Below are 12096 nucleotides of genomic sequence, written 5' to 3' on the forward strand. Positions count from 1 at the left end.
AAAACAAGTACAAGCTGCCTGTATTTTTCAGCAGCATATAAAGCTGTCATCCACATCAGTCCGTGATTAGCCCCTGCCTCCAATGCGACGTCTCTTAGCAGTTCCAGTATCACGCTCCCCATTATCGTCATCATCGTCACCCGTTTCTTCGGCGGGTGTAGCGACGCTGGCTGGGCGAGCAGACGGCGGTGGTGCGCTGCGTTCCTTCTCTGCGCTTCGCAAATCGCCTAGTAGCTTCTCAACCTCTACGAACATGCTGCGAGTGTTTTTCACAACGCCGTTCTCATCGAGGCGGTAGCCTACTATCTCCTCCTCCTCTTCCTGAGACCGTTTCATAAAGGCCGGTCCGGGACCACGATCAGGGTCGGCGTTGTACATGATGGCGTTGCAGAACATGTGGACCAGTTCACGTTCGAGTTGGGCGCTGTTTATGATACCTTTGGGCGGGACGAGCTCTTCAGACATAGGCAACCACACATGCGCAGTGCCAGGGTCACCACCAGGTAGGTTTGCAGCAGCTTGAACAGCCGCCTTGTTTCCATGCTTGATAGCAGACCGAATAGATGTTATATCCTGTGGCTGCAACACAATCTGGCGATAGTTGGGCGCGTCCTTCTCCCGAAGTCGAGTAGCAAACATGTTGGCGTCTCGGTGGCTCGAGATCTGATCAAGAGCAGACGATGACACCTTTGTAAATCCTCGAGTCCATAGAACCTGGGAAGTCTCGGGGGGTAGGTCAGGAGGTGTGCCTTGTCGTTTTCGCTTGTGGAGCCGCGAAGAGACACTCCCGGGTGTCATAATCTGGGTCCGACCAGGGACGCTTTCGTCAGCAGTAGTATCACCAGTCTCCTCAGTAGGCCGAGGTGTGGCATCCTCATCCTTGATTCTAGGTGCTGTTTCATTAGCCTGGGTCGCTTGCTCATCGGTGTGAGATACGACAGACTGGCTTCGCCTTGACCGACTGATTGAAGGAGTAGAGCTGACCCTTCGGTCTTTCCCCTTGGGGAAGGCAGCTCGGCGGGGTTTAATCGCCGACTGTTCAATCTTTGGAAGTGCCTTGGGCGCTTGCTTCTTAGGTTTAGGCGTAGATGCAGCAGAACTAGGCAAAGTGGCATTCTTTGAAGGCGGGCTGACCGGCTCGAAAGCCGGACTTTGAGGAGCAGCATTCACATGGCCAGGGCCAGGGGTCGATGGAGTCGACTGCGGTGCCCATTTCGTTCCAAATCCTTGAAGAAGAAGTTGCGCCGAGGTCGAAGTAGGAGTGCGCGGTCCAGGTGGTGTCGCAAGCCTCTTCGCCGGAGTACTCAAGACTTGACGGATAATGTGTCCCAAAGCACCAGGTACCGGATGCTGGGGGGCATTTTGTGAAGATTGGCTCTTATTCTCTGTTTTTGGGGCCTGGGAAGCAGATGAGCCTGCTGGCGACGCGTGCTGAGGTTGTTGGAGCTGGTAACCTGAGGGCCGGCGCTGTTGGGGCGGTGCTATCGCACCTGCGCTTCCTACAAGGGGAGTTGGTGAAGCTGAAACAATCGGTCGAGCATGCTGGGCTTGGCCTTGGGATGACTGAACAGGACGAGGATGTGGCACAGGTGTGGTTGACGATGGCCGGGCCTGGAGCGTCTGGCCTCCACTCAAGTCTACCGACGATCGTGGTGGCGCTGGCTGCAATGGTGGTGGTATTTGGCCAGCATGCTGAGGCGGCGCCAGTCCTGGTTTTACAGGAGTCGGCCGAGGCTTGAATTGCTGTTGTTGAGGAGGAATTGGTTGCTGAGGGATGGGGACTTGGGGGGTTTGCTGAGACTGCTGGGTCTGGGCGAGTTGTGCTGGCGTAGGGGTATGTGATTTTTGACTCTGTTGCGTGTGCTGTGTCTGAGGAGTGCGTGGTTGTTGCTGAGGTGGTTGAATGTGAGATTGTGGCCGTTGCTGACCCTGTTGCTGAGGTTGGACCTGAGACGGTTGCGGAGCAACAGGTTGTGGTCGAGGCTGAACCTGAGCAGGCTGAGGCGTTTGGGGATGGGAAGCAAGCGGCTGAGCTCCAGGCTTCGGGGAGAACTGAGCAGTTGGCTGAGGATACCATTGCTGCTGTTGCGGTGTCTGCTGAGGGTATTGTCCATGGGGTTGCGAATACTGCTGTTGTTGTGGATTCTGCTGTGTCGGGGGTGGAGCTATTGGCCCTTGAGCAAGAGGTGACTGAAGTTGTCGAGGAGGGGGCGTGTGAGTCTGTGGCGGTTGATAAGGCTTCTCCCACTTAAGAGCAGCTCCTTGCGACGCATTTTGAGGAACTGCAGTGCCGTCTTTCGGCTTGGCCCCAGCTTCCGGCCGAGGTGTTAGAGTCTGCTTAGGAGGCTGTGATGTCTGCAGCGGTCGTGGTCCAGTTTGAGGAACACCTGGGGGAGGCTGAAGCACCGAGCCATTAGCATTGGGTGGATTTGGTGACGGAGAAGGTCTTATCGGCGTCGTTCCAGTAGGCAAGTGGCTGGGCGGTGCAACGCTTGGTTGATTGCTGTGAGGAACTGGAGGTTTTGGTGGGAGCACCGGTGTCTGTGGTATAGGTCCTTTTCGAAAAGGAGTCGCCGCACTCGTCGTCGCAGCAGGTGGCGTTGGCCCATTAGACGGAATAGAAGCCTTCTGATCCCTAGCAGCAAGCACAGGCGTACCGTTCTGACTTGCGGCTCTAGCACGCCGTTCTCGTTCAGTTCGCTCTAAGAAATGGATATCCTTCTGCAACGCGTCGATCTTTTGTTCATCCTCCCGAATGTGACCAACGATCTTAGCGCTATATTGCTGCCAAAGGCGCTGGATGAGCGAGTGCACCTTTTCGGCATTGTCGTACACATCTTTGAATGTCGGTAGCGGAGGGCTCTCGAGTCTTCGTTTTTGAGTATTTGGTGATGCTGCTGGATTGTCGGCTGTATCCTTCTCCGAGTCGCCCCTCAACTCCTCCCCAAATAGTTGTAGAAAACGACGCTGAAGCGCATCGGGCTTTAATCGTGCGGGATCATAGGTGGCCCCATCTTTGATGAGTGGGTTGTCCTTGAGCTGCTCAGAGATACGCGCGAAGGCCCCAGGGTCGGCGCCTTGAGTCAACAATGACTGGAATAGGAACAGCGACTCGAGGGGCGTGTATACGGCTGATTGATTCATGCCCCACGATCCACCTCGCCAGCTTTCCAGAGGGCCTTCACGTCGTGCAAGTAGATGGACTGGCGCCACGGTCTATGGGTTTGGAAGAAGTCCAGTTAGGCGTCTGTCGCGAAACAAGTACGGCTACGTCATGGCCGGGGTTCTATGGATCAAAATACGTACAGGCAACCTTAGTCAATGACTCCAAAACCGTCTATGGCGACCTCGAGGCCTTTCATCGGGTGCTGGGCGTCTGAAACCTCTTGTTGCGAAACGCGCTCGACCGTCGAACTGATGGTGTGGTTAATTTTTGCTCGTATTCGCGATCGTCTGTTAAGATATCACGTGATGAGTTTCGCCGAAGATGTTGCGCGGAATTCTGTTGTTGATTTTCGATGATGCAGGGAAGAAAAATCGGGCTGCGTCTCTCCAAGGTGTTCACACGCTAAGTCCTGGCTTAGCACGTGATACCCCTGAAGACCAACACGGTTTTGTAGGCGCGTAAAGCGCTTTAACACGGATAGGAATTATTATTCTCAATTATCTAAACATTCACTATCACACCTCTATATTTCATTGACGAAAGGGAATAAAGTAATTAGACAGCCATGAATAAGATCAATTGATTGGTTGCAAAACGTCGATTTCGGCTGTTACAGCGAAATATGTAAATCCCACAATGTAGCAGTTAGACTCCAGACTCCATGGTATCATGTTAGAACTTGGCAGCCGGATACGCTCCATGCTTGCTCTAGTTCAATAGCCACCCGTTCCATCAAATCTATAGCCCATATAACGCCATTGCCAGCATAATCTCAAAAGACAAAAAAAAAGTGATGTGGTTCAGTAGTAGTATACAAAAGGGAGGAATATGTCATGATGAAAGTGAACTCGATGACCCATCCACACTGCGTTGGGTCTCGTCGTCCTGACTGTCTCCATCCTTTTCAGTTGGAGACCTTGGCTGGTAGCTTAGACGCAGCTTTTCGTCTAATAATGTGATCAATCTCTCTGAGTACTGATCTAAAAGGCCGCTAAGGGCCGTCTCGTTCATGGCCCGGCTTCGAATAGCCCGGTCGCCAAGAGCTGCTGCTGTCATTCGCAACTCCTGGTCCAGCTCAGTTAGGTTTTCTTGGGTGATGGGCTCCGAAGAGGCGAGCTTCTTCCGATATGACCTCAGCTGGCGACAGGTTTGTTCTGTTGCCATATTCAATGAGCCGAATCCACGCAGGTTTGACGAGGATGTCTTCTTGCGGACCCCTTGGGAAACAGAAGGCCGTCTCTTAACTTTGGCTTTCGGGGATGGCGGGGGACTAGTTCGTACGTCGCCCGAAGGCCGTCGTGACGGCGTGTCATCTGCCACCGTGCTGGTTGGGCTAGCTGGAGCTGCTTGTGTAGGTGATCTCACACTAGCGGCCAGGTTGAAACGGGAAGTTCGCCGTTGGAGGGTTCGTGGGGGTGACTTCCGCCCTGATGCTGGGGACTTTCGACCAGAAGATGGCGAAGGTCGCTGGAACTCTGCCAGCTCAGCTTTGGACAGGACTCTGCGAAGCGGCGGCCGTGCTGAAACCGAATCCTTTGCAGGTGATGGTTCTCTGCTTGTTGTGCCAGGCACAGGATCATCCAGATCCAAACACCATATCATCATTGTCCCATCTGATGCAACACTTACAACCTTACGACTTCCGTCATCATTTTCAATCAAGCACACACCATTGATGGCTTCTGTATGGCCCCACTCTCTGTCCAAGAAGCCGCCAGTTTGAGCATCGTATAAACGGATAGACTTATCCGTGTTGGAAGTCCCGAGGAGGAAATCTTGATCTTTAGGGAGCCACTGTCCAAAACACAACGAGTCTAAAACAACAGATTCTCCCCGGGTCTCGTCTTGACATTTGAAACAGGAAATTTTGCGTCCCGTGTTGAGATCAAATTGACAAATTGTTCGATCTAACATGGAAACAAATACGGTTCTTTGGCCCATGCCCAAGACCATTGAGCTTGGCGAAGCCTTGAGTGAGATGACTCGCGAGGGGATGGCAGCAATTGAGTCAGGGTCACCCTCTTTGGTGATAATGTCGTGAATCTGAAGTGTTCGATCAAAGGAGCAGGTCAGAACCTTGTCCTCGGACGGGACCATGACCTGGACGACCTTGGCAGCGAACTCGAGCGTCTGGAAATGTTCAATTGATCCATCTGCGGTTCGACGAAAGAGCTGAGCAGTTCGATCTCGACCGCATGATGCCATCAGAAACTTGCCATCATTATCATAGACGCTCACAGAACGGCAATCGGCCGTATGTGCCTTGATGTCCAACACAGGCTCTTTAGTTGCAATATCCGTCATTCGTAGGACACCCATGCGATCAGCAGAAATTAGCAGTTTGCCGTCGTTTGTTGTCTGAGCACACGTGAGCTGATTAACCGGGTCCAACTCATTTTCAGGCTCGGTTGTTCCGACAGGCACATCAATTGAGGCCTTGACTTGACCTTCTAGTGTCCAGAAGGTTACATTTCCACCGACGGTCCATGTGAGAAACGAGGCGTCCAAGTCGTTGGGTCGCTGTAGAACCTGGATGCCTGTCACGGGCTGTCCGTGCCCAGGTATAGGAATGCTAGCCATGGCCTTACTATCCTTGCCAGGCACATGGTCTGAGCTCCAGATGTCGATGGACTGCTGTGAGTCGATGGTGACAAAGTTGTCTGCTAGAAATCCCATAGCAAGCTGGCCTTCAGATAGAAAGGTAGTGTCTTTGATACATGCTGATGGTGGCTGGGCATCCAATACAGCCTCGACATCTAGCACAGCAAAATGGCCATGGCTGCCGCCGACATACGCGACGTTGTCTTTGACGGCAATCGCCGAGATAGAAAAGTCCAAATTAAGGACCTTTTGCAGCTTCATCTGTTTGTCATCCTCCTCCATGATACACACATTGCCCGTTTCTGAGCAAATGATGAGACTGGAGTTCTTGACAACAGCAGCGCAAGTAAAGGTTTCCTCTAAGAGGGACCCAAGCAGGATGTTACGCCCCGACAAGGTCCTTTGAGAGGGTGGGGTAGATGCCGGTTGTTCGTTGAAGAACTTCTGCTTCGTGGGTGAAAGAGCCGGTCCATCTTCAGGTTTCCACATCTTGACATGGCGAACTCCAAAGGTGACAAGGGAGTTGCCTACCCAGACCATGTCTTTGACGTAGGAAGTGCATCGGTTTTGCTTGAAGAGTTTGGCCCCACCAGTGCGCGGGTCAACCTTCCAGATATAGAGAAATCCATCATTGGCGGCTCCTATTGACGCCAGATACTGCGTGTCCGCAGACCAAGCAACGCAATTGACCCCATAAGTATGCTCGCTAATCGATATCAGAGGGCTGTCGGAAGAGGTGTCGTGAAGACTGAAGACCAGAACTCGGGGGGAATAGCCGGTCTCGCCCACAGCAAGATATTTCCCATCTCGGCTGAGAGCAAGGCATGTCGCAGCCTTGATGCGTTCACGGCTCGTCCATGTATTACTGGGAGACTCGTTCCAGTCTGATGACGTATGCGGTGAATTGGGAAATCTAGGGCCTACACGGCCACGGCTATCGTTCGCCTTTGGTGTTCCTGAAGGTGTCGAGGGCGTGTTCTGAAAGGTCGCTACAGAGTAAAGAGGGACAGCAGTCGGCCTAGCTCGGTAAAACCGTTGAGAGTGGTTTTCTCCATCAACATCCACCACCACAACAGCACCGCCAGCAATGTATGCAAATGCAGATGAGAGGGTATCAAACCCTGTTGGCGATGAACAGGTTGTACCAATAACGCGCTTGAGGGAGAGCTTGGAAGAATCCTGGGGTCGACCACGCATGGGCGATCTTGAGGACCTGGAAGGACGGCCTAGGAACGGAGAGTTGGAAGGAGTAAGCTTCATGCGACTGTGAGATGGAGTCGCTGCCATATTTCTGCCATTGACACTTGGTGAATATTTTCTGGGTTTTGTATAGGTAGTCGAGAAAGTCGACTGGGTGAAGCGTTAAATAGTAGTGAGAACCTGTCTCAGAAACCGCCCAAGTACGAAGAAAGACCCCAAAGAAGAACAGAGAACCCTAGGAGCAGATAGATGAAAGAATGAACGGCCAATGCCTATCGCACACGAAAGAACATGCGAAGAATATGCAGAGTTATGAGCAGAGCAGAAGTCGGATGATGCTGTACAATGAAAAGTGGATGGTGGGCGGTGTAAGTCAGGTAGCTGCTGCGGGCCTGCGGGGACTGCAAAGGTCGATGAGATGCAAAAGGCAAGCAAAACTTCGAAGCTGCAAAAAAGCTGCGGGGAGGGGCGTTAGTTGCTTCGGTGGAGAGAGAAAGAGGTTGGAAGAGTTTAGTTTACGAGAATCAAACTCTTGCTCTTGCACATGCACTTACAATGACTAGGTAGGTACTATCTAAATGTGGTTAATGAGCGACAGGAGACATGGAGAGATAATGGAAATATCCCAACGAACGCGGTTGGTGATGAGGGAAAAAGAAGAAAAGAAGGTTCACACCAATCTGTGGGATGGAATGTCGATGACTCTCTTGTGACCTAGCCTAACTACCCCAGGCCATTCCTTTCCCGTCAATAGTCGAGAAAAAGAGCCCCAAATCCAACTCCAAAGAGTCCAAAAGTCTCAATCCCTCCTCGATAGGCGCTTGAGGGTGTTGTTTACATGGGCCCTTGTCCGTGGTTGCCCAGGGGGCCCTGTTTCTTTGATGAGAGCCAAGGGCCCTGACGTGGGTAACAGAAAAGTTGACCTCTGCGCTTGTAGGTACAGAAATAAATAGCCTAAAAAGTCCAATCTGAACAGCATAAGCTGACCTACTAATTTCGTCTCTCCTGTTTCCAGTGGGCATCTCATGTGCTTCTCATGTGGGCTGGGCGAGCTGATTCTTGGGCCGCTTGATCCCTGTCGTCCAGCTCCCCCATCAGTGGCTGTCACCTTGAATCACTTCAGGCCAGGACGGTGATGGATATTGAACCTGGAGTCTTTGTTGGTGACATTGATGAGGGCCCCCGAGCAATCACATTAGCAATTGGGTTTCAACAATCTTGATTTTCTGTTGTGAGAATGAACACTCATATTTCTCTTCGTCCTGAGAAGATACACAATGTGATCTATGTCTTCCTAAACTCCAGTTGTTGTCGAGCCACCAGCCACGATACCCCCCGACCGACCCCATGGACAAGAGCAACAACACATCAAAAGCATCCACTTTGCCCAAGAGCTAGGTACCTATATCGACACCGAAATAACAATAAACAAAAAGGCAACCTCTGCTTCTATAGTCCCATTTACCAAGATAGAATGAAGCCCTATCTTCTCCGCTACTCCATAGCCGTTATCCGCTTGTCTAACTAATCCCGGCGCTTAGTGAAATGAAGATGCTCCCAATACTCTCCCGTCCCTGTTAGTCTTGTACCTCTATCCGTAGATTTCGGCCATTTTTCGCTTGTTTCTATTGTATCTGTTAATCGTGATTGTCACACTTATTAGCTCAGGCTGGAAGGCCCTGTGCGCTGGCTTTCGTTAGACCAGCCGATCACTTAATCCCGGCACTCCAGCGAGGCAATCAATCATCTGTGCACGAGTCTCCTTTTCAAACCATAACCGTCAAACCTACTTGAACCCATGTCTTAAGACATAAACAAACATCGACAGCCTCAAATATTGGAGACGCGTTGTCGTCAAGCCTTAGCTAAGAGCATGGTTTGCTTGGGCAATGCAATCCTAAAATGCATGAACAACTCATAGGACCACAGTTATAATACACCTGCATATACATACTCACGCCAATGGCTCGAGCTTCTAAACACGTCTCCTTCAATTATACGTACTCCTCCTCTTTTGAATATCTCCTGCTAACGCCAAACGCCCTTTTGTGAAACAAGGCCTTTCTTTATAGCCTGAGTTATTGAAAATTTCATCATGGTCAAATATTCAACTCCCTTATACTACAAGACCTTCCTCAGACGCTTCATCTCGTTCAAGACGCTCAAGTCCTGTTCCAACGGCTCCGTAAACTCGCAGGGGTACCGCAATCTCAAAGCTCTCGCATATCAGATTTTCAACAGCCACAAGCACTGTTCCTCCCTTTTCATCTTGTGAAATCTGCTCGAGAAGCGGATGAGGTGCGCGTCTCTCGTTCTCGTCTGGAGAATCGCTGCCTGTAGAAGGCACCACAAACTCGATACGAATCTTCCACTCTAAGCTAACGCCGCTGGTTACGAATTCGGGGGTTGCGGTAATTGGAATTGTCGGCTTAAACGTAACCCGCCGTGAGTACATTGTTGCCTCAGATGATGATGAGTAAACTTTTCGTGTCACTCGATGGATACTTGACTCGGACCTTATTGCGAGAGACGGGTCTACCCTCTCTGATGTTTCCAGCGTGGTATGCACTGCGTAACATGGAATGTCCGCATTAGTAAAATCAATGGCCATTGTCACCACTTCGCCCAGTCGGTAGGCAGGCCTTGTAAGCATTACTACACCAACTCTTTGCCCGTTGCGAGCAATTTCGAAACGGTTTGGGCTCTGTTGCCCGCCAGACGTCATATTGCTTCGCATGATTGCCATGTGGATAGCTTCGTGCGCGGTACTTGCTTCCTCGTATGTCGATGGTCTCCTAGAGTTACCGGCACCTGGAGAAAGGAGAATACTACCACTTTCATCTCTTGGCCGATGAGCCAGGTCATCCACGTAAAGTAAAAAGTCATTCAATGCTGACTGCTGTCCTTTCGTTCCATCGCCATTGGTCTTTGGTGCCTTATCACTGACCTTGTCACTGCTTGGCGGGCTTTTGACTTGGGCGAGATCCTGTAGTAAAATGTAAGGATTCATCAAATCATGCCCTAGAATCTCGCCGTGGCTATTTACACTTCCTAGAACTCGGAAGGGTACTTCGACGGATTTGACTTGCTGCTCTTTGGTGCCACCGGCCCTTTGAGTGCCAATGACGAGGCTATAAGAAATTTTGACCGCTTTTCCGCGGTGGGAAGGAGGTAGTCCCTTTGGTAGTCGAAATGAGTACTCGAACACACGGCTGTCTCCAGGGGCCAGCTGCAGATCGACAAACAGAATAGACTGTGGTGTCGTCAAGAGCGGTACAGATTTGGAGTTTGCAACACCACGCATCTCCTTGATCGTGCTGAGCTCTCCTCCGCCCAGAAAGTCACCGAGGGAGCTGCTGAGGCGACCCCACCCAAAACCTCCAAGCAGACTGCTATCACGTTTGGATTCGAGTCCAACAACGCCACCTCCCTGCCCGACAATGCCCTTCTTTTTGACTTGATCGAATTGTCCAAGACTAACCAACGAGCCGTCTAATGAGAAAGAGCCGTGCAATTGAGCATAGCCCATCATGAGAGACTCTGGTGCTCTCATTTGTGGCGCGGGCATACCAAGGCTTCGCCTGAGTGGTCGCGCATGTCCGCGATTAAGTGGCTGTGTTACGTATTCTGAAACCAGCGTCTCTGATGAATTGTTGCTGACTGAGTAAAATTCTCCGCTGCTTCTCGGCGTTCCCCCCAAAATTCCGCTGCTTGCCAAAATCCGGGCTGCAGGGGCAGGGGCGACTTGTTCGTTGATAGTAGGGACGCCGTCTTTAAGACGAACTGCCAACCCGCTAGAATCACCTGCAGCATTTCTAGGACTGAGCATGTTTTCATTCGTTGATCTTCTAGATAACGTTGGGCGTGCCTCCCGAGTAGGTGAAGGCGCGGCAGGGAAGCGGAATTCCGGCATCGGGTTTTCAGGCGATCCCAGCGGAGATGCTCTTCGTTGGCCTTGCATTATAGGGGATTGAGAATTTGTCGGCGAACGAGATATTCGGCCAAATCGGTCAGGCGGAGGATATGAAGCGTGGAATAATGGTGAGCTCGAAAGACGGTGGGGGGAGAAAGAGGCTGTCGCTGGTTAGCTAGTAGTGAAGGGAGAGGACAGAAGTAATCTACCAGAATGAGGTCCAGTCGGAAGTTGGCCTTGCACTCGAGGAAGTATCTGTAAACTCGAAGCGCGCCCATGACCGCGATGCGGTCTTTGAGGTCTCGCTGGAAGATCATTGCGTTGTGTATGGTCTTCCAAAGTATTGTTCGATCCGATTGAGACAATGGAAACGGAACGTTTGTGGGAGTGGCTCGAACTGCGATCGCCTATTATTGGTGATGAGGGCCATTGTACTGAACCTGTCCGGCTATGCGATTGAGATGCAGGAACGCTCAATGAAAGAGCAGAGCGGCGGTGTCCTCGACCTGACGATGCTGACGGCGGAGGGGTCAAGCCTTGGTTTGACCTAGGACGGGTATGCAAGGGCGAGGCCAGTCGACTTCGTTCCGATTGTTGCGGCGGTGGTTTCGACTGGCCTGGTACAGGCGCTACGTTCTTAAAAGTAATGGTGCATTTGACTTCCTCGCCGGCGAAGACAGTCTGGTCATGCCAGCGTATGAAGACGCGGATGTTGCTCGGGACTTCAGGAGCCATTGCAGGAAAGGGAGGTCGCTCAGCGACGAGCGCGTGGATTAAGGCGACTATTGGATGACAGATGCAGCATTTCTACACGACGGCATATTCGAGACGGAGGCGACAGGAGATTAGAGAGCGTTGAAGACACGATGCTGATGTAAAAGTGAGGAACAGGTTGAGCTATCGAGGGAGGAGTCAAGAAGAGCAACGTCATGGGTATTCCGTGAAAGGAGATGGAGGAGGTTCAAGCTGGCGTCTTGGCGGGGAGCTGTCTAAGCCAATCACTGCCTACGATGCAGGTACAAGCTTACACTACAACGGAGCCTCGGCCAACAAAGCTCCACAGCGAACCAGCAACACTAACAGAAAACAAAAGGAAATACAAATACGCTTAACCTGACTACTTATATGTACTATATACTATGACAGGTATGAACGTGATTGTATCTTGTTTTTAATATTGGTCCCATACATGCGTATCCCTTAAAGGACCGCACAT

At 51.4% G+C, this 12096-nt stretch overlaps 2 protein-coding genes across 2 annotated transcripts; both read right to left on the bottom strand.

The window, feature by feature from the left end:
- Positions 1–66: 66 nt before the first annotated feature.
- EDB82DRAFT_423356 (WD domain-containing protein) lies at positions 67–7054 on the bottom strand (the record flags this gene model as incomplete). Its single annotated transcript, XM_065607626.1, has 4 exons — positions 67–1734; positions 1929–1935; positions 2075–3216; positions 4031–7054. The coding sequence occupies 4 exons, from the start codon at positions 7052–7054 to the stop codon at positions 67–69; spliced, it is 5841 nt and encodes a 1946-aa protein (XP_065465834.1).
- A 1554-nt stretch (positions 7055–8608) lies between these two features.
- EDB82DRAFT_90067 (Rgp1-domain-containing protein) lies at positions 8609–11821 on the bottom strand. The gene is made up of 2 exons (XM_025727210.2): positions 11090–11821; positions 8609–11041 (listed from the first exon to the last, which is right to left on the bottom strand). The coding sequence occupies exons 1-2, from the start codon at positions 11613–11615 to the stop codon at positions 9084–9086; spliced, it is 2484 nt and encodes an 827-aa protein (XP_025588407.1). The 5' UTR covers positions 11616–11821; the 3' UTR covers positions 8609–9083.
- Positions 11822–12096: the final 275 nt, after the last annotated feature.

Source organism: Fusarium venenatum (genome assembly GCF_020744135.1).
Source record: "Fusarium venenatum strain MPI-CAGE-CH-0201 chromosome Unknown EDB82scaffold_1, whole genome shotgun sequence".
Classification (NCBI taxonomy): Eukaryota; Fungi; Ascomycota; class Sordariomycetes; order Hypocreales; family Nectriaceae; genus Fusarium; species Fusarium venenatum.